The following is a 24179-nucleotide window of genomic DNA, read 5'->3' on the forward strand; positions in this document are numbered from 1 at the left end:
AATTACCCTCCTTGGGGTGACACTTTGACCAGGGGGAGTTGGTGGGTGGCAGACAAATTCTTCCTCTTCCTCTGTCACCTCCAGACTTTTCTTTGTCTTTTAGGGCCACCCCTGCAGCATATGGAGGTTCCCAGGCCACAGGTGGAATCCGAGCTACAGCCACCAGCCTACACCGCAGCCACAGCCACAGGAACATGGGATCTGAGCTGTGTCTGTGACCTACACCACAGCTCACAGTAACGCCAGATCCTTAACCTGCTGAGCGAGGCCAGGGATCGAACCCAGTCCTCACCAATACTAGTCCAGTTCGCTAACCACTGAGCCACACAGGGAACTCCACCTCCAGAGTTTTCTGAGAAGCAGAAGACCACTCAGAGTGCTGGGTCACCCTCGATGTTAAGCAAAGGCCGGCCCCCCACACCTCCTTATGTCACTCTCCCTCCCCGCCTCCTGCTCTCTGAGGTCACAATACAAAATCATGTGCATTCTCCTCTGGCACATACCCAGCTCTGGTGGGGGCGGGGAGGGGGGCGCAGCTAAGGAAGGAGGGTTTTGTGGTACCCCAACATTCCCCACCAACAGTCCATGGCTAGGTCCCTGAGGAGGGGTGGGTGGGCACCGCCAGACCAGGGACAGACTCACCTTTGCAGACCTGGCAGCAGGAGGCGGGCAGTGGGAGGGGGGCGGGGCAGCCTGGTTCCGGGCAGGTCATGAGGCCGCAGTAGATCTGGCCCTCCTGGCAGACAGAGGGGGCGGAGCTGGGACAGGAGCTCTGATGAGGACAAGCCTTGGGGGTGGGAGACACCCCCACCCCATCATCGCTGGGGGCAAATGGCCTTGAGCTCTCCTCCGAGGTGGGGAGCCAGGGGGGGAACCAGCACTCCAGGCCCTGGGGTAAGAGTCAGTCATCCTTCAGCTTCTAAAGCTTTTTCTTTCTTTCTTTTTAGGGCCGCACCCGTGGCATATGGAGGTTCCCAGGTTAAGGGGTCCAATCAGAGCTACAGAGGCCAGCCTACACCACAGCCACAGCCATGTAGGATCTGAGCCATGTCTGTGACCTACACCACAGCTCACGGCAATGCTGGATCCTTAACCCACTGAGGGAGGCCAGGGATCAAACCCACAACCTCATGGTTCCTAGTCAGGTTTGTTCTGCTGCGCCATGACGGGAACTCCTCTGAAGCTCTTTTTTAGACCCAGTCTCTCCCTAGGCTCTCCCAGCAACCCAGGGAGGTGGGATTCTCCCGTCCTGCGATGGGGAGGGACTGTCGAGGGGCCTGGACCCTCTGGAGTCAGAGACCCAGCCGGGCAGAATGGACTAGAGCCCAGGCCTCAGGCTTTTCCAGCTGCCATCAATGTCCTTCTCCCCTGTCCTGGAACAGCAGAGGGAGGGGGTGCGTGGGGAGCCTCTGGGGCTCACCGTCCTCGTATTGGAAACCCTAGGTCCTCAGCTTCAGGACCCAGCCTGGACAGGCGAGACTGCGGGGGAGGGGCCTTCCGGGAGGCAGGAGGCCCGATGATCTTGGGTGAGTCACCTCTCTTCTCTGGGCCTCCCTTTCCTCCTCTGTGAAATGGGGACAGTCCCATCGGGGTGGCGGGGATCGAGTGAGGACATGGTGGTGAAAACCCTTGTCGAAGTCACAGAGTCACAAAGGGTGCCCGGAGGGAGCGATGTTCCTTTGAGTCCTTTGGCTCTTCCTCTTGCAGGGGGTCTCAGAATAAGGATTCTGATCCTTCAGACCAGTCCCATGTGAACAGGGCTGAGGAGAAAGGAGACCCAAGGATCCAGGGAGAGGGGACGCAGGATCGTCCCCTTCCTCCCCCGGCCCCCTGCCCATCCGGGTGCTCATCCCTTCATAAGAAGCCACACCATGCAGGTAAGGACACGGGGGGTTTGGGATCATGTGACGCTGGGTCTGAATTCTGGCTTTGCTGTGTGACCTTAGGCAAATCACTCAATCACTCTGAGCCGCGGGTTTCTTATCTAAAAATGTGACTAGTGATAGGCTTCTCATAGGGCCACGGGGATGCTCTATTTAAACAGGTGTTTTCTAGTGGCTCCCTCACTGCGAGAGGCCCAGGCCCTACAAAAATAATCATTCTTGGGGTTGATTTCTAAGTGATCACCCCTTGGTATTGTTAAGCTGTTTTGCTCCGCAGCCCAGACACCTTAAGTTCAGACTCTCAGAGTGATGGGCTCCTCTCGCTGAACAGATGAGAGGCGGGCTGAGAGAGGTGACTCCGAAGTTCACACAGGGAGCCGTGGCAGAGCTGGCGCCGAAACGTGGGTGTCCGGCCCCGAGGGTAAGCCTCGTACCCTCTCATCACTGCTGAATCCGATTATTCGTTTAAACGGGGAAGACCCTGAAAATCACTTGGTCAGACTCCCTACGCCCTCGAGGAACTGAGGCCCAGAGAAGTGTGATGATCAGGTGGGAGGGAAATCAGGACAGCAGGAGTTTCTCCCGCCAACACCCACAAGCGCTAAGCCCAAGGGCGAGGATGACATGCCGAAGGCCACCTGCAGACATGCGGCAGGGCCCTGCCTAGAATCCCCCGGGGAGCGGGGGAAGACCTTCCAGCACTGGCCGTGCTTGGCCTCAGCCTCTGTCCCCTGAGAACACCTCTGGATCAGCCCCGCCTGTCCTCAGGTCCAACCCTGACAACAGCAGGGGGAGTTGAAGCAGCTTCCGACTCAGTTGCATTTGCTACAAAGAGTCAGGCCCTGTCTCTGTGCCCCAGGAGAGATGCCTGATCATTCACTCACTCACTCATTCATTCAACAATCATTACAGCCATCTATGTGCCAGGCCCTGAGCTGGGGGCAGCAGAGGACACCGAAATGAACTGAGAATCTCCCCGCCACTCAAGGCGTACAGACTCTACCGGGGGAAACAGATACGGCAAGTGTCAGTGTGAGGGGACAGGCAGCCCAGGAGGGTCCAGAAGCCCAGGGGAATGCAGGACGCTCCGAATCCCAGAGCCCATTCCCGCTCGCTGTTCTTTGACCGGGAGGAATCCCAACCCACCCCCACCCCTGGCCACACTGCCAGCCTGTGCTAAAGGCAGTAGAAGGTCTTACGGTGCAGCTGCAGAGGACGCACTGGTTGGGCAGGCGGGAAGGGAGCAGCTCATGGGCACTGAAGATCTCGCCTTGTTGGTACATGGTCCCGTTGTGCTGGCAGGACCTTGGGGGCGCCCGAAGCCCAGAAGGGGTGTGAGGCTCTGCAGGTGGAGGAGAAGAGAATGAGGTGTCCCGTGGATCTAAGAGCTTTGCCAGAATTAACCGGGCTGCTTTCCTGAAAATGATGGATATTATCCCATGTTATTTAAACTGAGCTCTGGCCTCAGCCTTCCCAGCCAGACCCCCTATCAGGGAACCAAGAGGTCTCACTGACACCTACATCTGACCATGTCACACACACACACACACACACCCCCACCCCGGCCCCAGGCCTTTCAGCCCATCGGTGGCTGAGCTGGCCCTGACTGGATCAAGAAAGCAAAGCCAGAAGTCTCAGCTCCGCCGAATCCCACTCGGTAGGGACCTGCATTAGTTCATTCAACATTCAGTGAGCGTCTGTGGAGCACCTTGGAGGGCCAGGCAGTGTCCTAGGCACTGGGGATACAGTGCACAAAACAGGGTTCCAGGTGGAGACACATGCTGGTGGAGTCCGCTGGCATGATGTGAACTGTCCTTGTGCTTGGTGTGAACTCCTGTCACTCCTGGGCCACCAGAGCCCCCTCCCCATCACCTGCCAGGTGGCCAGTCCTCACCCTGTGAGCCTCTGGTCCAGGGGGAACCCACTCATTCTGTCAGGACACCTTGGCTAAGCACCTGCCCTGCATCAGGCCCCACACTTCATGTTGGGATGGAGTGCGGACTAGACCCAGCCCCTCCCATCAGGAAAGTGACAATCTAACTGGTTAGAGAGGCCGTGACAAGCTGTGACACTGGTATGGTCTGGGCCAGGGCAATGGATGCATAGAAGCTGTGGCAGCACAGAGCATGTACCCCTAACTCGGCTGGGGTGAGGGGACCAGCAAAAGCTTCTGGAAGAGTCTGATGGCTGAGCTGAGTCTTGAGGGAGATGCAGACCAGGCTGGCAAAGGGGCAGGGCCCAGAAAGAGAGATGGAGTGAGGAGCGTTGGGGGTGGGGCTGGGCCAAGGCGCAGTCAGCAGGGAGCGGAAAGGACGCCTGGGGTCAGCCCAGTGGGGAGGAAGCCTGATGTCCCCTCACTGGGTAGGATGGAGGGCACAGACCCTGATGCCCTAGGGAACCCAGAGCCAGGGAACTCGATGACCCAGGCTGGAGCCCTGTCACCTCCCCCCCCGGGGTCCCCCTTGGAAAGCAAGCCCCTCTCCATACAAGCCTGCACAGGTCCCCGGTGTGCCCGGAGAGCCATGGTTCCGGCGTCTGGAGCCTCTGTCCCTTATCACCCTCGCGATGCTTCTCATCGTGGATTCTCCTCTAGACATCTCCCGCCCTCTCTGTTGGCCTGCCCCTTGTCTGCTACTTACTTCTGCCCGTTTCTTCTCAGACCACCTCCCCGCTCCTCTCTTACCTCTGCTTCCTAGAATCCCAGTCTCAGTAGAACCTTGAAACCATGGACATTTAGCGTCGGGACACACAGAGTCCCTGAGCCGCAGCGCCGGCAGGAATCTCAGCGGACAGGCGCTCTGGCGCCCTCAGCAGTGATCCTGGGCTCACCCTGCAGGCCTCCCAGCCTCCTGGGGCACCTCCACTTACGCAGGCCACATCCCCTCCCCGGAGAGATGGGACCCGGGTGTGCCACCCACAGGCCGAGCACGCCGTTCCCTTCAGCTTTTTTCCTTCCTTTTCTTTTTTCTTTCCTTCCTTCCTCCCTCCCTCCTTCCCTTCCTTCCTTCCTTTTTTTATTTTTTTTATTTTGTCTTTTTAGGGCTGCACCTGTGGCATACAGAGGTTCCTGGGCTAGGGATCCAATCGGAGCTGTCACCGCCAGCCTGCACCACGGCCACAGCAATGCCAGATCCGAGCTGCCTCTGCGACCTACACCCTAGCTCATGGCAACACCGGATCCTTAACCCGCTGAGCGAGGTCAGGGATCAAACCTGTGTCCTCATGGATACTCGTTGGTTCTTTACTGCTGAGCCACCACCGGAACCCCCTCCTTCAGCTGTTTCCCGCGTCCCCCACCCCTCCCCCTGGCAGGCACAGCTTCTTAAGAATGAGCAGTTTGTTGCAACCCCCAGCCTTCCGTGGATTGTGTTTCTCCCTGAACACCTTGCGATCTCAACCGCTCTGGTGGCTAGAGCCCGCCCCCCCATGCCAGGGCCACCTCCCGCTGGAGGCCTGTGTCAGGAGTGGGAGAAGGAAGGGTCAGGGGGCACGTGGGAGGCTGGCACAAGGGCAGGAGCGAGGCTACTTACCCACACACCGGGGACAGCACTGCTGCGGCTCCGTCACAGGCTGGGAGCAGTGGACAGGCGGGCAGTGGAGGCGGTAGCAACTTACGTGGGCACTCTGAAGGGGACAGAGGGGTCAGTCTTTCCTCCCACTGTCCCCTCCCCAGGTCCCTCCCAACCACAAGGCACTGCACTCGTTTTAAGCCTGCAATGGGATAAAAAGTGTTAAACTCCGCGTGTCTGGCCTCTCCCCTCCTGTGCCCACTCGTGTGGCTCACTCGTTTGTGTCCTTCCCCCACCATGGAGGAGGGCACAGGGTGCCTGGATTCGCACAGGTGTGTGTCCCTTCCGGGGCTTTGAGACATGCGAGTAAAAGACTTGAGTTATTTGGACGTCGATCTTAACTCGGGGGTTTTGTTCTTTTACCTCTGGACCTGAGCCTCATGGCTGCGGCGTGTGACACATGAGGACAGGGGACAGGGACGGGGGCACAGCTAGAAACAGGGTGTGGAGAAGACTCGGGGCTTTGTGATGTTCTCCCTAAGTCTCTCGGAGGTTTGGGGGACCCCGCGCAAAGCCTTGGAATTGGCCCCAGAGAAGGAGGGGCCTGAAATGCCTCGGCTTTTTCAAGTGCAGCGAATGAGAGAAGCATTGACAGAGAGGCGAGGGGACGCAGAGCAGCTGGACAGAAAGGCCACCGCTGGGGGTTTTCCAGCCCGTTGGGCAGCTTGTCGGCCTGTCCCCCACGCCCCATGCCTTCCTCTCCTCCCTGTGTTGTGACAAATCATTACGTCTGTCTCTGCTATTGAACCGTGAATCCCCAAGAACAAGAGCAGGCCTCCCTGTACGCATCTCTGAATTGTCAGTCCAGGGCCTTGTTCCGGGCGAGCACCTGCTCAAGTGGGAAGGAACCCGTGAGTCAATGAACGAGGCCAGGACGGGAGGGAGAGACGGTCTCTGTTAGACAGACGGAGCCGGTTCTCTTTAAACTCTGGTGTAGGCGAGTGTGTTTCCAGCCCCCTGGCCCACCTGAGGCCCTGACAGCACTTCTCCCAAGGCAGCTTCCTGCCCCAGCGAGAACCCTGGACCAGGCGCTCGTTCCTCTGGGGTCCCTGCTTCCCCAGATGGCCAGAGGGGATCGCAAGGACTAATTAGAGCTAAGGGGCCTCCTAGAATCCACAGAATTGGTCGGAGCTCCAAAAGGGGCCTCCTAGAGGCCTGCTATACAGGGGCGCTTCATAAATGTCCAGAGGGTGAACTGAGCCCCTGAAACGAGAAACGAGGGTGGAGTGTGGGGAACTGTGTGGTCTGAAGAGTTAGAATCTCTCTCTTGATTCTGGCCTTGAAGGAACCAAGGGATGGAGATGACGAGAGACAGGCATTGGGGACTAAGGTGTAGACAGCGGGGGTGCAAAAGGGCAGGGGGGAGAGGGAGGCCTTGCCGCCAGAGGTGGCTCTCAGGAGTCCTAACCACCACTCACTGAGTGGCTACTAGCTAGGGACTTTATGTTGTATAGAAATGGGATTATCTCAGGAGTTCCCGTCGTAGTGCAGTGGAAACGAATCTGACTAGGAACCATGAGGTTGCGGGTTCGATCCCTGGCCTTGCCCAGTGGGTTGGGGATCCGGCATTGCCGTGAGCTGTGATGTAGGTCGCCAACTCAGCTCGGATCCTGCACTGCTATGTCTGTGATGTTGGCCAGCAACTGTCGCTCGAATTCGACTCCTAGCCTGGGAACTTCCATATGCTGTAGGCATGGCCCTAAAAAGCAAAAAAAGAAAGGAAAAAGAAATGTGTTATCTCACTTTATCCTCTCAACAACCGTAGAGGCAGGTGTTATTATCCACAGTTTCAAAAAGGAGCTTCTGAGAGGTTACACTGCCCAAGATCGCACAACAAGCCAGCACTGTCTAGGGTCCGTGCCCTCGCCAAGATGCTCAGCCGCCTCTGGTGGGTGGCACAGGGCTCATTCATTCACTTAGCATGACTACCGGGTGCCATGTCTTCTTCTGAGCACTCATGACATGGCAGGAAGCCAGAGACAAGGGTTCTGCTCTCACCGAGCTGCCTTCCTAGCAGAGGGGGGGAGACAGACTATGAAAAATAAACAAGTAGGAACAAGATCATGTCAGATGTTAAATTTATAATAGGAATAAACCCAGGCAACGGGATTGCGTTAACGAGGTTGGACTATTTTAGAAACAGCTGTAGAGAGAGCCTCATAAGGACGTAACTTTATGTTATGAACTGAAAGATGAGAAGGAGCCATTCCTGGGAGGAGGTGGGGGAAGCACATTCCGGGTGGAGGAACAACAAGTCGGAATGAGCTTGACGCGTTGGCGCAGGTAGGAAGTGGAGTGAGAGCACGAGGCAGAGGGCAGGTCCCATAGGGCCCATGGCAGGCGATGGGAATTTTACTGTAGGTGCAAAGGAAAGCTATCGGAGGGTTTTAAGAGGCTTTAAGAAGGACATGATTCGTTTTATTCAGAAATGATCGTTTGGCTGCTGTGGGGGGTGGATTAGCTGCAGACCCAGGGAGACCCTGTGGGATGCTCGCACCGCAGCCCAGGTGAGAGCGGGAGGCGGCTTAGATCAGGGGAGCAGTGATGACGGAGAGAAGGAAGGGATTCGGGGTGTGTCTCCGGGGGTTGGCTGAGGACACCGTGTATGTGTGAATCCCGGGGAGGGAGAAGTGAATTAGCTCCCCTGGGTTACAGAGCTTGGGCTTTGTCAACTGGACCGCATGATATGTCTGGAATTTTCTGTTATGGTTGCCCTCCTGTTTTTTGGCTCTATTTCATAAAGTTCTTTTTGAAAAGCCTGATTGGCCTCAGATGTGCTAAGGAAAACCAGGGGGATGCAGAGATGGGGGCTCGTGCCCCCGCTGGCGTCAGCTTCCACCTGGGTCCAATGTGGTAGAAGCAGTGGGGACTCAGAGGGAAGGACCCCGGGAGGAGTGAGACCCCGGTTCAGAGTCAGGAGAGAGGCCGGCCCGTCTCCACCTCCTGTATTTCCTCAGAAGCAGCTCTCTGCTCCTGCCCCGAGGAGTGTTTTAATAAGAGAGGCTCCCCCAGGCCTTCCGCATTCTGCTCTTGGCTTTGTGCAGGAAAAGACAGGAGCTAAGGGGATGGCTCCAGCTGGGAGCCAGTTTCCCTCCCTGGAGCTAGTGCCTCCTCCTCTGGGAGCTAGTACCCCCTCCCCTGGGAGCGGGTACTAGTTCCCGTTCCCTGGAGCTAGTACCCTCTCCTGGGAGCTAGTATTAGTGCCCCCCAGGAGCTAGACCCCCCCTGGGAGACAGTACCCCCTCCCTGCACCTCGTACTAGTACCTCCTCCCTGGGCTAGTACCCCTCCCCTGGATCTAGTACTAGTACCTTTCCCCTGGAGCTAGTACCCCTCCCCTGGAGCTGGTACTCTTTCCCCTGGAGCTTGTACTGGCACCCCTCTCCTGGGAGCTAGTATTAGTGCCCCCCGGGAGCTAGTACTAGTACCCTCTCCCCTGGGAGCTAGAACCCCCTCTCCAGGGAGCTAGAGCCCCCTCCCCCTAGCACCAGCACTGGACAGAGAGAGAGCTGGGTCCCCAGCAGCTGAGCCAGGGCCAGGGAGGTTCAGACCTCCTGAATCAATCCCTCCTTCCCCATCCTCCAACCCATACCTGGCCTGGGAATTCTGGACCACATGGGGGCCTCATCTGTTTTACCCAGTTGATGGTATAAGGCCCTGTGGAGGGTGCTGGGCGGGGGTGGGCTGGGAGGAAACAGAGCTGAGCAGAAAGATCTGGCCTCAGCCCGAGTACGTTCCAGCCTCTGCAAGGCCTGGAATTGGCATGAGTGAACACCCAGGAAGACTTGCTCCCAAGGCTCATCTGTGAGGGGCAGTAGCTGACAGACACAGAACCATGTCACCTGGCCAAGAAGGATGAGACAGGGACGGAGACACAAATGTGGCTTCCCAGAAGAAGAAAATACTTCCAAGTGAGGAATCCAGTAAGACTACTGGTGGAGGTGGGATTTGGGCCAAGCGGCAAAGAATAAATATTTGGACCAGTGGTGCTGGGAGAATGCAGGGTGGCCAGAGAGGTGGCTGGAGGAAAGAAGGATGGGAGGTCAGGTCAGGAGGGCGCTGCATGGGTGCCAGGAGGCTGACACCAGCAGGAAAGAAAGCCGCATGAGAGATGCAAGGCCCGGATCCTCATCCCAGCCCAGCCACTGACTCACCGTGTGATTAGCTCTGGGAGGCACGCAGCGGGCACCTGCGCCCATGTATGAGATACTCGGTAGTGAAGTGCTGTGGCCCTGAGCCTGACAGAGCATGGTTTTAAGGGGCCTGGTTCCAGGGGCCCCTTGGCCCCTAGAGTCAGCCTGGCCTCCCTCCCACTGGGGTGCCTTCTCTGGAGGACTCTTGGACACACCCGTCGCAGGTAGTCAGGCAGCCAGAGGAACCTACCTCGGAGCAGGTACAGCGCAGGCAGTACATCAGGCCCTGGGGCTCCAGGTAGGGGTGCCAGCTCTCGCCAGGGGAGTATCTCTTCCCGTGGAAAAGGCAGAACATGTCTGGGCCTGGCAAACCAACCAGTGCTTTGTCAGTCCCAGGAGGCTCCAGCCCAAGGTCCCTGCCTCATCCCTTCTTTCTGGCTCTAGGAAGGATGTCATCTGGACCATGCAGACGAAAGGGAATCCATGGGACATACTCTCCTAGTCAGCGGTCCAGAATGTCTGAGTTTGAATACCAGCTTGACCACGCACTTGCTGTGTGACCTTGGGCATGTCGCTGTCCCTCTCTGAACTTCTCTCACAGAGTGTTTAAGGACTCAAGAAGTAGAAATGCTTTTCAGATCTTAATTGTGGCATAAATGTTAGTTATTATGATTAGATGAATAATCTGAGGCCCAGAGAAGCTAAACCACACCTCTAAGGACACACAGCAAGTCAGTCATCAAGCAGAGATGACAGCCCAAGTCCCCTGACTCACAGCGCAGTGTTCCTTCCGCCCTCATAATCACACGCGCTTCCTTTTCCTTTGTCCCATTTTGCTCATTTATTTACTGTGTCTATGCATCCTCCCCTCTCTTGCCCTCTGCTGCTCCCCTGCCTACACACACACACACACACACACACACACACACACACACACGGCCCTGTGACCTGCCTTTTGAAAAAAAGCGACGAGCAGCTTTCTCACTTTCATACTGTGCTGCGTCCCTGTCACTCAGTGAGCTCTGATGGAAAGTGCTGGAATTGGGAACACAAAGAGCTGCCTAGTGAAAGGTTGCCAGAAAGCTGACTTTTCAATAGCCTTAAAAATAGTCGTTGGTTCTATGCACATCGATTGCTTGTCTGCGTTATCAGTTGTCAATGCGCAGATGAACGCGTCTAAGAACAACTGAAAGAGTCTGTGGCTCAGATACCTCCCCTGCCATTTGGCTTTCCTGAAACCTCCACCCTCTCCTCCCTCAGCCAGTCAGTCTGCCCATCTTTCCAGCTCTCTCTGGGATACTCCTCACCTCTCACCAGCTCTGCGTCTAGCCCTGGGTCAGGGATTCGGGTCAGGCAGGTGGCTCCCTGCCCTGTCCCTCTGCCGCTGGCTCTGAACCTGCCAACTTCCTCCTGGTGATTTTTACAAGGTACCTGGTGATTTTTACAACCCAGAAGAGGTACTATCATTCCCACCAAAAAAACTCTCCATTATCCAAAGAATAACCTAGGCTCTTTTAGGGGGGACTCTGGGAGGCTCAGCACAAGCTAAATGTCCATGAAGCCTTGTTGAATTCGATGAGATTGAAATTTGGAGAAAGGAACCAACATTTATTGATGACATTCACTTTGCATAAATTACTTGTCTTATTAACACCAATGTTTTGAGAATTAAATTGGATAGCACTTGGAAAGTGCTTACTTAGCCCAGTGCCCGACACTGGGCGGGAAGCTATTATGATGATAATGGCAGTAACAATGACCTTGCGAGAGGACCAGCATCATCTGGTCCAGACTCTAGAGGATAAGGGCAGTTTTGCAGGCATCATTCACTGGCATTGTTACCATAATTATGCGAAAACTAGATGAGAAACCTGAGGATCCCAGAGACCAAGTGACTTGCCTGAGGCCACCCATCTATTGATTTGAACCCAGGACCCCAGGCTCCCAAGTTGAGATACCTTCAGTTCACCTGCCCCGCTACAACTTTTTGCCCAAACCCAGGCTCTAGAGTCTTCTCTCAGTCCACTGGCCACCATCCCCTTTTCCCTATTTTTTTCCTCTTCCCTGTTGATCTCAAATCTAGAGGTTGCCTTTTTTTTTTTTTTTTTTTGCTTTTTAGGGCCACACCTGCAGCAAATGCAGGTTTCCAGGCTAGGGGTCCAATCGGAGCTACAGCTGCCAGCCTACACCACAGCCACGGCAATGCCAGATCCAAGCCGAGTCTGCGACCTACACACAGCTCATGGCAATGCTGGATCCTTAACCCACTGAGCGAGGCCAGGGATCGAACCCACAACCTCATGGTTCTTAGTTGAATTGTTTCCGCTGTGCCACGATGGGAGCGCCTAGAAGTTGCCTTTCATGCCTCCTCTGGCCCACTTTCTAGAGTCTCACACTTTCTGAATCATTCTCTTAGACGTTTAAACTCACAGAATGGCAGAGCAGCGAGAGCAGCACAGGAGCTGGGGCAGCTGACCCACGAGGCAGGAATTCCCTGTCTGTGTTGTGGGTGGGCGGCAGCCCCTTGGCACACACCTCTGGGGGACAAGAGCTAAGGGCCATTCCCGGGCTTTAGAAAGTTTCTTTTGTGAGAAGCTGAAACCAGCCTCCCCCTGGCTCCCTGCTCTGCTTCTGCTCTGCCTCTTGGACCTCGAAATACGGAGCTCCAAGGCCACGGTCATGATGCCCTCATGTCTGTGCTTCGACAGCCGCTGGGGACCGTGCTCAGTTCTCTCCTCAGCCCCTCCCCAGCCCCAAAGTAGAGGGGGGATCAGACAGCGGATCCCATTCCCAGCAAGGCCCCGGCTGGCCCGTATCAAATGAGCTGTGTTTATCTCTCAGCCTCCGCTGGCAGAGAGGGCGGGACACAGGCCCAGCTGGGGTGCCTGTCAGAGCCAGCCCAACTCTCCAAGGACTGAATAATGTCTTTCTTCCCCAGTGCCCTCCCCCGACCAGGGAAGGGAGCCATTGCCACACTGCTGTGGCCTTAGGTCTCAGCCTCGTGGCTGAAGAAACCCGTCCCACCTTCCTGCAGCTTCGTAGCTCGGCCCCTGTGCCAGCTGGCACCCCTGCCCCTCCCCGCCTGCTCAGAGCTGAAGACAGAAGGTCCACACGCGGACCTGGCAATGGCTGGGAATGTGGGGGGCCTGGCAAGCCATCCCTCAACTCCAGGAGTCACACCCCCCAAGCCCAGCATGCCCCCCAAGGTGAGAGGCACAAGGAAAGGTGCCATTGCTCGGAGCGCTCTCTTCTTCTCGGGAGGTGAGTGCCCCGGGGCCAGGCCAAACCAGGCAGCAGGAGGACCTGCCAAGACCGCAGGCTGCCTCCATCCCCGCGGTCCTGGCACTCGCCCCCGTCCTTGCTCACGTGGCTGGTGGAAGGAACTCTAGCTCCTTATGCTACAAATTCACTGTACGAGGTGGAGGAAGTCTCTTCCCTTCTCTGAGCCTCAATTTCCCATCTACAAAATACGGGGCAGGGGTGAATTTTGATCTTCAAAGATTTTTTGTAGAGATGGTTTATGAATCCTTGATTTCACCAGTCTGTGACTCCAAGGTTCTAGGTTTCCAAGATTCAAGATTTGAGAATTCCAGGCTTCTAGGAGCCTATAATTCATTAGAATATGAAGCTTCTAGAATTACACAATGTTATGGTTCTAAGATTTGACCCTTTCAAGTTTCCATGATTTAGGATGTGCTGAAGGTCCCAGACGCCTTAGGCTCTTTTTTCTTTTTTGTCTTTTCGAGGGATTCCAGCTTTTTTACGTTTCCCCTTTTACACAAAACAAAGTAGAAGAAAACAAAACAAAATAGAAGAAATAGGATTGAAACGGCAAACGTAGTTAACTGGTAGAACACACAAAACAAAAAAAAATCCAGATAGGAAGACAAGCTTATTTCCAATGAGGAAACATGTAAATTAAGGTAGTTTGTAGTTTTCATACACCACATTAAAAAAGAAAAGTCACACATATGTGGCATGGGTGCCACTGTTTAGGGCAGTACTGAAGGGGAGAACACACCACTTATTTAGGGACAGATACACCCCAAAGTCCAGGGTTCAAAGTCCGGGGTCCTGGGTTCAATCCATAGATGGGTGGCCTCAGGCAAGTCACTTGCTCTCTGGGATCCTCAGGTCTTAGAGCATCAGTGCAATAAATTCACAAACTATGTTAATCAGAGTTTGAGAAATGCTCTCAAATTCTTAGGGCTCCAAGGAGCTCCATGGTGGGCTGGGCTGGGGTGCAGGCAGCCAGGGTGGCCGATCCTAAGTGACACAGAGAAGGAGGCCACGTTTGTTTCTCATGTCCCCTCCGTTCCCGGCCACTGCCTATGTCTCTGGGGCCTCCCATTCGGCCCTGGCCTTATCCTGCCCTGCTTCTTCTCTCCACCCACCACCATGGCTTATCCACCCATCATCTCTCTCTCTGTCCAGGTCAGGGGCCAACGGTGCCTTCTCTCAGGGAACTTTAGGAGGTAAATGTCCCAGGCAGGGATGTCTAACCCAGGAAAAGAAGTCGGTGGAGGAAGTTTTTGCTTGAGGACAACTGGCCCTGTTCCCGGCTTTAAGGAGGCAGAGAAGAGCTAAAATGGGACAGATCTCAGATCGCTCACAACCTCCCCCTTGGTGGATGTGTCCAAATAGTTTCCAAACCTGGCTTTGGAGTCAGATAGACCAGGGGTCCACTTGGATTTGCCTTTCGTCTGCCGCCTGCATTTAGACAAGCTATTTAAACACTCCAGGCCTCAGTTTCCTTATCTGTTCAGTGGGATTAGTCATAATCTCTACCTTTGGGGTTCCTGCAGAATTAGATCGAATAGTATCTGTAAGATGCCTCATGCCTGCCATATATTAGATACTGAATCAAATGGTAGGTTCAAAACGAACAGGCCAAGAGCAGATCGGAGTGCCAACCCCAATCTTGCCTAACAGTCTGTTTCTCACGGAACTCCTTTGACTCCCAGAACTCTGTGGGCAGCCCCCAGGCACCTCTTAGGGCAAAAACATCATGGTACCTGCCATTAAGGTCCAATCTCCCAGGCCTCAGAGTTCCCGTTGTGGCTAGTATCCATGAGGATGCGGGCTGGATCCCTGGCCTCACTCAGCAGGTTGGTGGGGATCCGGCGTTGCGTGAGCTGTGGTGTAGGTCACAGACGTGGCTCAGATCTGCCATTGCTGTGGCTGTGATATAGGCAGCTGTAGCTCCGATGAGCCCCCTAACCTGGGAACTTCCATATGCCGCGGGTATGGCCCAAAAAGCAAAAAATAAAAATAATAAAATAAAATAAGAAGACATAAATAAATCTCCCAGGTCTCAACATTACCAACCCTGTTTTGTGTGGTTCCCCAGGCCCACTCACAAGCCAGATTCCCTCAACGCCCCCTCTGCCTACACACATCTCGGGCTGGGGGACAGAGATGGAAGCGGTCAGAAAGGCTGGAGGAGAGAATGGGAGGGCAGGGGTGAGGGGCCAGAGATCAGGGCAGAGAAAGAGGCATTGGCTCCTAAAGGGCCCTGAGAGCCCACGGGCAAAGGGGGGCCACAGAAAGGCTTTAAACTGGGGTATGCCTGTGGTCAGGTTTGCATTTTATTGTTTTGTTTATTTTATTTTATCTTTTTAGGGTTGCACCCTTGCCATATGGAAGTTCCCAGGCTAGGAGCAGAATCAGAGCTACAGCTGCTGGCCTACACCACAGCCATAGCAACGCCAGATTCTTGGCATATGAAGGTTCCCAGGCTAGGGGTCCATTTGGAGCTACAGCTGCCGGCCTACACCACAGCCACAGCAATGTCAGATCCAAGCCGAGCCTGCGACCTACACCACAGCTCACGGCAATGCTGGATCTTTAACCCATGGAGTGAGGCCAGGGATCGAACCGCATCCTCATGGATGCTAGTCAGATTCGCTTCCACTGAGCCACAATGGGAACTTCGTAGATCTGCATTTTAAAATCACTGCTGTGGCCACGGGAATGGAGAATGGATTGGAGAGGAAGCCTGGAGGTGGAGAGATTAGGGAAGGCTGTTACGGTCGTTTGTTTTGAGATAGTGCTAGCTAGCCTCAGCTAAGGTGGAAGCTCTGCTGGTGGATAAAAGTACAGACCTGGGGCACACGTGGCAGGTACGGTGGGTAGGCTTTCAGGTGGACTGGATGTGGGCTGTGAGGATGAAAGGCCGTCAAGGATGGATTGAGGTTTTGGGCCTGAGTAACAGGTGTTTGTAGGGTTCTGGGCACAATAGGCAGCAAACATTATTATTATTAGTTTTGACCTATTGTTATCATGAGCGACATTAGTTCCTGCTATTCGTTCATTGAGCGTTTTGTATATCAAGTCCTACATGTCCACGGGCCTGATAAGACACAGTCCCTACCCTCCAGGAGCTTACAGCCTAATAATGAAGAAGGCAGACATAACACCTACAGCAGACAAGTGACAAGGGGTCTTCAGGGAAGGCTTCCCTGAGAAGCTGCCTGAGCTGGATCTTGAAGGAGTTAAGGTAGAGACGGGGGAGTTCCCGTCACGGCACAGCGGAAACGAATCTGACTAGGAACCATGAGGTTGCGGGTTTGATCCCTGGCCTCGCTCCGTGGGTTAAGGATCCGGCATTGCCGTGAGCTGTGGTGTAGGTTGCAGGTGCGCCTCGGATCCGGTGTTGCTGTGGCTGTGGTGCAGGCTGGCAGCTGTCGCTCTGATTCGACCCCTAGCCTGGGAACCTTCATATGCCTTGGGTGCAGTCCTAAAAAAAAAAGAGAGAGAGAGAGAAAAAAAAACGTAGAGATGGGCAGAGCAGGAGCTGCATCCAAAGGGAAGGGGAGGGGTGACCGTGGTCACCCAGGCCACTGAGGGTACCTGGAGCATGCTGGGTGCTGGCACCTCTTCCTGCAGGAAGCACCCACTTGGAGAGGTCATAGCCAAAGCTCTATGCCTAGCTTGATACTGACTTAAAGTGATTGGGCTTTGCTAAATTCAGGGGAGCAATCATTTATCAGACAGACTCTGGTACCTGCTACAATCTTACCATATCACCCCAGCCTGTCACACGCAGGCTCCCACCTGGTTTTCCAGCAACTCCCTGCACCAACCCTTTGTTCAGCCTCATCTCCTCTTGCTCAATTTCTCGCCTCCGCCCCCACCTACACGGATGCTCCCTCATGCTTCTGCGCCTTTGCACCTGCTCTTCCTCCGCTTGGAAGGTGGTTGCCTATCTCCAGTGTTTGCCCAACCCACCCCTCGTCCCTCCAAAGCCTGTTTAGATGCCACCCTGTGAAACCACTCCGACCTTCCAGGCCAGGGCCAGTCCTTCCCTGGCCTCCCACAGAACTGAGTTCAGCCTTCTGTCCCAACTGTCATCACCCGGGCTTAGAAGTACTTATTGAATGGCTTCCTCTTCCTTAGGAAACTGTGAGCTCCTTGAAAGCAAGGACTGGATCCATTCATTCTTGCATCTCCAGTGCTCTGTGCAGAGCCTACAAAGAGTTGGCACTTGATCAATGAATGCATGATGAAAGCATGGAGTTCAAGGCGGGTCTGGAAGAGGAGGCGATTGACTCAGGTAAGGACCCTCTTGCTTCACTGCGGGGTAGGAGAGCCAAGTTCCTCTCTGCACTTTGACCTTGCCACCTAACAGGAATTAGCTTTTGACTTCCCCTTTTCAGCTCCCTTCCTCTGACCTCCCAAACTGCCCACCAAACTGAACACTGTGTAGCAAAAGGCCAAGAGCCTGGGCAGGTATGTGGATGAGTGATTCCGTGATTTTCACGGGGAAGTGAAAAAAAAAATCCCCAACTCTCCCATCCCAGGGCATCTCACAGTCTGCTTGAAACCCGCATGCTATGATAAAGGTCTCTTGGGGTCAGTTGGGGGGGTAGTATGGCTGGGGATTCTTCCAATAGGAGGCAGAAAAGACACACAGAAAGACGCTTCGGGGCTGCAGGAGGGGCAGGAGAAGGCCATGAAAGTGGCACTAGGCGGAGCTCAGACTGGAACTGTGGCTGGCCTGTCCCCAGCCTGTGAGAACTCGGGACACCCGAGCGAGCCGGCCTGTGCGGGAATGTGAGAAGGTTTATATCCTTTCCCTCGCGCCCACACAGTCATACTTTATTTATTTACGATTCCCCTTTCACACAAACAAACTGACTCCCCTCCGAGACATAAGCTCTGCTCTGGGCACCAGCACTCAATGGGGGAGGCCTCCCAAAGGAATCAGAAGTAAAAACCTCGGCTTCTCAGTGGCTGAGCTCTGCAACCCAGGGAAAGGGCCCTCACGTCTCTGAACCTGAATTCTTAGGGGGCACATGACAGATGTTCAGGGGAAAATAAGGACCTCAAAGGAAAGAGCCATCAAACCAAGAAAGGCAGCTCTGTGGCCTGGCGAGGGTCAGGGGGGCAGAGAAGAGACGGTTTATATTCCATTCTGCCTTGGACATGTACGCTTTAAAGAGTCACAGAATCTTAGAAAGTTAGGGACTTAATGATAATGTCTAATCTGCTATTTTATACATGTGGACACTGAACACTGAATCTCAGAGAGGGATTGGGACTTCAGACCTGGGTAGGGGGCGCTGTTTATAGGAACACCCATCCCCTAAGGGTCAGAACCAGAATAAATGGCTTTAAATTGCAAACGAAAGGATTCAGGCGAGACACAAGGAAGAATCCTGACTGCGAGAATGGGTCACAGAGGCAGCGTGTGGAACAGCCTCCTCTGGGGATGGGCTCTCGCCCAGAGGCAGGGGGATGCCAGCAGTGATCTCTGCATTGCACCTCCCAGCGGCACTGCTTGCACACCAGTCCTTTTCTTTGGGAGTCCAGAGAATTCGAGGTCCTTCTCCCAGAGCCTGGCGCCATGGCCAGCGGCTGGGGGAACTTGAGAGGCCCGTCCTGGAACAGGTGCAACAGCTGGAGCAACTGCACAGCTGCTGCCAGGCTCCTGCTCAGCAGCGGACAAGCCAGTGAGTGAGACAGAGACCTCTACTGGTGGGAGAGAGGAGGTGCAGAACCTCCTAGACAGACCCAGAGAGAGGCCTGACTGGAGCCAGATGTCAGGCCTTCCCTCAGGTGCCCCCTTCACCCCCGTGTACATCTGTACAGGTGGATCGGGATGCGACTAAGCTGAACAGCAGGGAAAGCTCCCCACCGGCAGGTCTCCCTCCGTGCCCACTGTCCCAGGCCCTCTAGGCCCGTTCTGTTAATTTCTGTCTGAGGGTCTGTCTGTCTATCCACTCCTCCCTGGCAGGGCAGGAATACCCGGCTGCAGATCCACTCTCCTGCAAGTCCCTTTGCAAAGGTCCGCGTGGACTCTGGACTAAGTACCAGCATCTTTGGATCTTAGAGGCTTAGAATCGTGGGATATCAAGCTGGAAAGGTTCTCAGTGATAATCTCTTTGACTCCAACCATCTTGCCTTACAGCTGGGAACTCAGGGGCAGAGAAAGGTGACCTGCCTTAGAATTGGTGACAGAGCCAGGGCTGGGGCCCTGACCTTCCTGTTCCACATTTTCCCTCATTGTTCCACGGAGCCCTCTTCCCGTGCCATCTCTGCTTCTGGGGTCTGGGATTTTGTCACCTGGGTACCTGGGAACGAAAACTCTGATTCCCATATTGTACATAACCCTGGGAAGTAGGAAGGGCCAATGTGTGTACCTGGTAGCTGACTCTCTCCTGAAGTCAGGATTGGATGGCGAGAAAGACCAGAAAGCGGAAGCCTGCTGGTCACCTTAAAGTGGGGGACAGTGTGTGATAATTAGTAAGGAAAGAGTCCAAAGAAGAGGCGCTTCCACAGGAGAAAGATGCCCTGGAGAGACGGGTTCTCGGGCGCAAGGGCTGGGTACCCAAAGCAACTGACATGCATACATGCAGCTCAGCCTGGGACTGGGGTCAGTACTGGGCAGTGACCAGGCCAGAGACCTGGCTAAGGGCTCTACCCAGGAGTGGACTCGAGGTTCGGTCTATGGTAACACTGGGGGATTAGGGCTCAGCCTGTGGCTGGAGTTAAGACTCAGTTTGGGCTGGGATCAAGGCTCCATCTGTGGCTGGAAGTACCGCCAAGGACAGAATAACCTTTGTGTGAATAACTTTGTACTTCAAGTGAGGAGCAAGCTGCCACACATGTTCACAGGCCCTTGGCATTCTGCAGGACGGCGCCACCTCAAGAGTCAGATGCCATGTGGGTTTGAGAATTTCCAACCACTGGCCCCACTTCTGAAAGCACCAAAGATGTCACTAGGAGATTTCTTACCTACAAACGGGCCTGAGACCTGACAAACTAAATTTACTCAGCTAGGATGAGGCCCTTCGTAGGAGACTTAAGATTTTGGTGACTAATGATAGCATTGTTTCCAGATGCATAGACGGTCAGCGCTACCCAAAATGAGGCTCAGAGAAGGAAAGTGACGTGTCCTAATTCCCATAACTCTGAAGGGACAAGTCAGGGCCTCGGATCCAGGTCTCCCTTCTTCTCTTTAATACATTTGCTATGAGACCTTGGGCAAGTCACTCTCCCTTTCTGGGCTTCAGGTTAACTGTAAGGTTTGGAACACTGAGGGGTAGGAGCAGATGCTTTTCAAAGGTCCTTCCAGCTCTGACATCCCAGAGTCTTCCCCCACCTCTGACTAGCAGCCCACCTCACCTTCACAATTCTGCTCTGAGGTTTTTCTTGCATGTCACTGGGGAACTAGGCTCCAGACAAGGGGACAGGGAATACTGGCAGCGCCTAGTGAGAAATATGGCCCGAAGGCTGGTGGAGGCGCAGAGGAGGGGAGAAGAGAGTGGACCAGGCTGTGGGGAGTGTTTGCTGGAAGAGGTATGACCTAAGCGAGGCTGCAGAGGGCTGACAGGCAAGCCAGAGTGGTGCGGGCAGGACATGAGCAATCTGCAGAAAGATGTGATTCTTGATCATCTTTCTAAGATGCACCCAGGGCAGTGATACCTGGAGGAAAGCCTCGGGGCTTGAGAGCACCGCGCCAAGTGGAAGGGAGGCAGGCATGGAAGGTATCCTGTGCTGAGTCTCTTTTAAGAAACAACAGGAAGGTGTTAGGAGGAAACCTCCAGGGCTCCAGGAGGGGGAGGAGACATCGAATGAGTAGTAGGCATTGTGCTGGGCATGCTGGCACAGTTACCTCCCTTAATCCTCCCAAGAAACCTTCGGGCTCCGAGTGAGCATGTGTCTTAGACAGATGCAGAAACTGAGGCTCAGAGAAGTTGTCACTTATGAAAAATCACACAGCTGCTCATGGGCAGAGCCAAGCTTGAACCAACACTGGGCTCTTTTCAGGGCTTGTGACTAAGGACTTCTGTGAGTCTCAGGCTGCCGGCTGCCCAGAGATGACCGGGCACGCAGCCTGCCCTCATGAGCGGAGACAAGCATAAAACAAAATCCAGCACTGCCGGCTCCAGAAAGTCATGTGCAAATGAAGGCAGAGACGGGGAAGCTAAGCTGTGCAGAAGAAAGAGCTCTAGGCTGGGTAGCTGGGGTCTTGATCCCAGGCTGCACCCCGTGTAACCCGGAGCGGATCACCGCCCCTCCCGGGCTTCAGTTTCTTTATCAGGTATGTCAGGGTTTGACCTAAGCCCCTTCCTTCTTTTAAGGAGACTCTCTGGCTTTGTTTTCCATCCTCAGAGCATTCCAAGAACTCGGCAGAGGATGGCGAGGAGGTCCACCAGCCTGTTGTGGAAACAGTGAGGAAACTGAGGTCCGAGGGATTTTATAAATGATTTGAGATGATACTGTATCCAAGTGGAAAAGCATGAATTAGGGAAGGTGTTTTTCAAGAATCTATCATGGACCAGCTAGTTGTGGGTGCTGGTTGCTTTCCACATTTTCTCAAATTCAATCCTCACCACAGTCCCGGGATTTTTCACTCCCATTTTATAGACTGGGAAACTGAGGCTCAGAGATGTGCCCACCACGCCTACCTCCTCTCAGCTGGTATGCAATAGATCTGGGATACTGAAGACCCTGGTCTAGCTGGCTGTGCCCTGCTGCCTCCCAGAGTCTCACAGCTCCAAACCGGGGTTCCTTCCAGATGCTGTGGGGCAGGGGGGGGGGGAACCATAGGATCTGGAATTGCCGCGTTCTGGCTGTGGATGTCTCATTGGCTTGGTAAACTAAACTTGAGCAAGTTTCTTCTCTCAGTCTAAGTTTTCTCCTCTGTAAAATGCACATGATAATACCCACCTCATGGGAGTGTCTTGAGCATCATAAGAGAAAAGAATAGAAAGGTTATCCTAGTTGCCTCTTTCTTTGCACCGCTCTGTTAAATGCAGTAGCCTCTTCATCTTCGTCACACCTTTGCAACCAAACATACCAGACTCTCTACTAGAAATAAGCGTCCCCCCGCCCCGGCTCCTGCCGCCGCCCTCAAAGCACAGCTCCCTGCCCTCTCTCCCACTGTTCTCAGCCCCCTCATCCTCAGGCCCCCCGGCAGCAGCCCCTTGGCTCTGAGTCTTGCCCAGTTCCCCCCAGTCTCCCAGACTCATCAGCTCATGCTGGTCCGCAGAGGAGTCTCCACCCTCCGGGCAGGTGCTCCCCGGACGGCTGTCAGAACAGCCTGGGATCCCAAGTCCCGGCACTTTCCCGCACAGCCCCGGGGGCTCGCATCCTCTCCCGCCCGCCCGGCACACCCATCCCACGACTTACGGGCTCGTGCGTGGGAGTCCAAGGGGAACCAGAGCAGCGCGAGTCCCAGCAAGGAGGAGAGGAGCCTCACCTCGGGAACCATCCTCCCTCTTCCCGGGGCCAGGCCTCCAGGCGCTGAGCCGGGAGAAAGTGCGATGAGGGGGACACTGAGGCACGGGGGCACAGCGCAAGGCACGGACCCGGCAGGGGCAACCGCTGCAGTGGAAGCAGCGTCCAGAAGAAGGTGGCGAGGGAGGTCCGCGGTGGGACTAAGAGGAAGGTGGGACGGGAACGGAGCGGGAGAGATGGAGAGATGGAGGAAGGTGGCCGAGAGGCAAGAGCGAGGAGAGCAACGCAGAAGGTGAGAGGGCGGGGAGGAGCAGAAAGACGCGAGAGGACCGGGCTCTGCGGAGCGCGCCGCGTGGGGCGAGGCGCGCGGGGCCGGCGGGCTGCTCGGGGCGCGCGGGCTAGAAGCGGCCGGCGCCCCCTGCTCGCTGGGCTCGGGCTCGGGCCCTGGGGTCCTGGGGCCCGGCGAGGCGGCGGTACCCGCGGCGGCGACGGCGCGGCGGCCGCGGGGGAGGCTGCGCGCGGGCCGGCTGTGCTCGCCAAGGGCGCCAGGCGCCGCGCTCGGGCGCATTTGTACTTTGCCGCGGGAAGCAGGCAGCCCCAGCCTGGCGCTGGCCTGGCGCTGGCGCCTCCTCTGGGGCACCGCGGGCTCGGTGGATTGGCCACCCGAGAAACAGGCCCACTCTCCCCCTCCTCTCTCGTGCCGGTCTCTGGGACCGACGCTCCAGGCGCGGCGCCGAGAGGAGGCGAGGGGGCTGGGGAGGGGGAAGGAGCCACCCGGGCCACGGATTTTAACCCCTGACTCCCCGCGGCGCCCAGAAGGCAGGAGGATGGAGCCCAGTTAAGCGTCTGATGGAACTTTCGGGGGTGCGGGCGGGGGGGTCGGGGCGGGGGGCGGGGAGAAGGATGAGATGTCGCTGAGAGCTCCGCGGGTGTGTGCCCCAAACCCCGCCTCTGGATGGAATCGGGACACTTGCTCGTCTTAATTCTGTTTGTGGTCTTGGCCACGCCACCTCAGAGTCTGTTTCCCAGATCCCAATACTAAAATGAGGGTCTTAGTGTGTTTTACTATTTTAAATGTCTTCCCAGAACTTGGGAACATGAAATGAGATAATGAACATCAAAGCACTCAGATCTCGAAAAGAAGGGGGGTGGTAATTCCAGGCGCCTGGAATGCTCTTCCCAGTTACCCCCCAAACCCACAGGCGCCATGCCCAAGCTGAAATCCAGCCCAGCTGGATCCTTGGTCCCCCCCCCCGGGGGGGGCCTTCCTCTGCTTCCCCCCCCCTCACTCTCAAAGCAGGACGCAGCCTTTCCTTTGCCTCTGCGGTCAGGCCCTTACCTCTCTGACAGTGTTGGTCATACTTAGTCTGTTAGGTAACTGCTTTTTGCCAAAGTGTAGTCTTTCTTACCAGAAGGTGAGCTCCCAGAGGGCAGAGCCCTGGAGCTTCCCACCCCAGCCCAGGGTTGGTGCGCCCTACCTTGTGCTGAATGAGAGCATGACTTCATAGGACCTAAGACAAGAGCAAGAGCTCTGTCTAGACAAGAAACCCTCAGATTCTGAACTCAAAAGCCCAGAGCTCTCACTGGCTCACTCTCCAGCTTGCTTGGGTATCTTGGGCAAGTTTATCCATCCCCACTTTGGACCTCGACGTCCTGCCCGGCTTCTCTTGCAGAGCTGCTGGAAACTCCAGGGACTGTTGGAGGGGAGATGAGTGGGAAGAGGTGAGGTGAGATGTGGAATCACATTCCACTCCGGGAGGAATCGCAGTGCCAGGCCGCAATGCTTCTGACTGGCTGTCTATAAAGAGAACTTCCTGGGCTCAGGCTGGGCTCCCACCCACTGTGCTGCCAGGGCATCCCCTTCCAGAACAGAGAGGCCTGGGAGGAACCAGGGATCCCAGAAGCAGA

General features: G+C 55.4%; 1 protein-coding gene across 2 annotated transcripts in view; it reads right to left on the reverse strand.

The window, feature by feature from the left end:
* CHRDL2 (chordin like 2) overlaps window positions 1-23011 on the reverse strand; it is a 35837-nt gene extending 12826 nt beyond the window's left edge. Inside the window, exons 1-5 of one of the 2 annotated variants that reach the window (XM_003482562.4) lie at window positions 22224-23011; window positions 9835-9947; window positions 5414-5507; window positions 3083-3225; window positions 643-736 (exon numbers count right to left, since the gene is read on the reverse strand). In XM_003482562.4, coding sequence (XP_003482610.2) covers window positions 643-736; window positions 3083-3225; window positions 5414-5507; window positions 9835-9947; window positions 22224-22839 — 1060 coding nt within the window. In that variant the 5' untranslated portion in view covers window positions 22840-23011. The remainder of the gene's footprint in view (window positions 1-642; window positions 737-3082; window positions 3226-5413; window positions 5508-9834; window positions 9948-22223) is intronic. The other variant, XM_005667124.3, reaches the window with a different exon arrangement.

This window comes from Sus scrofa, chromosome 9 (genome assembly GCF_000003025.6).
Source record: "Sus scrofa isolate TJ Tabasco breed Duroc chromosome 9, Sscrofa11.1, whole genome shotgun sequence".
Taxonomy (NCBI): Eukaryota; Metazoa; Chordata; class Mammalia; order Artiodactyla; family Suidae; genus Sus; species Sus scrofa.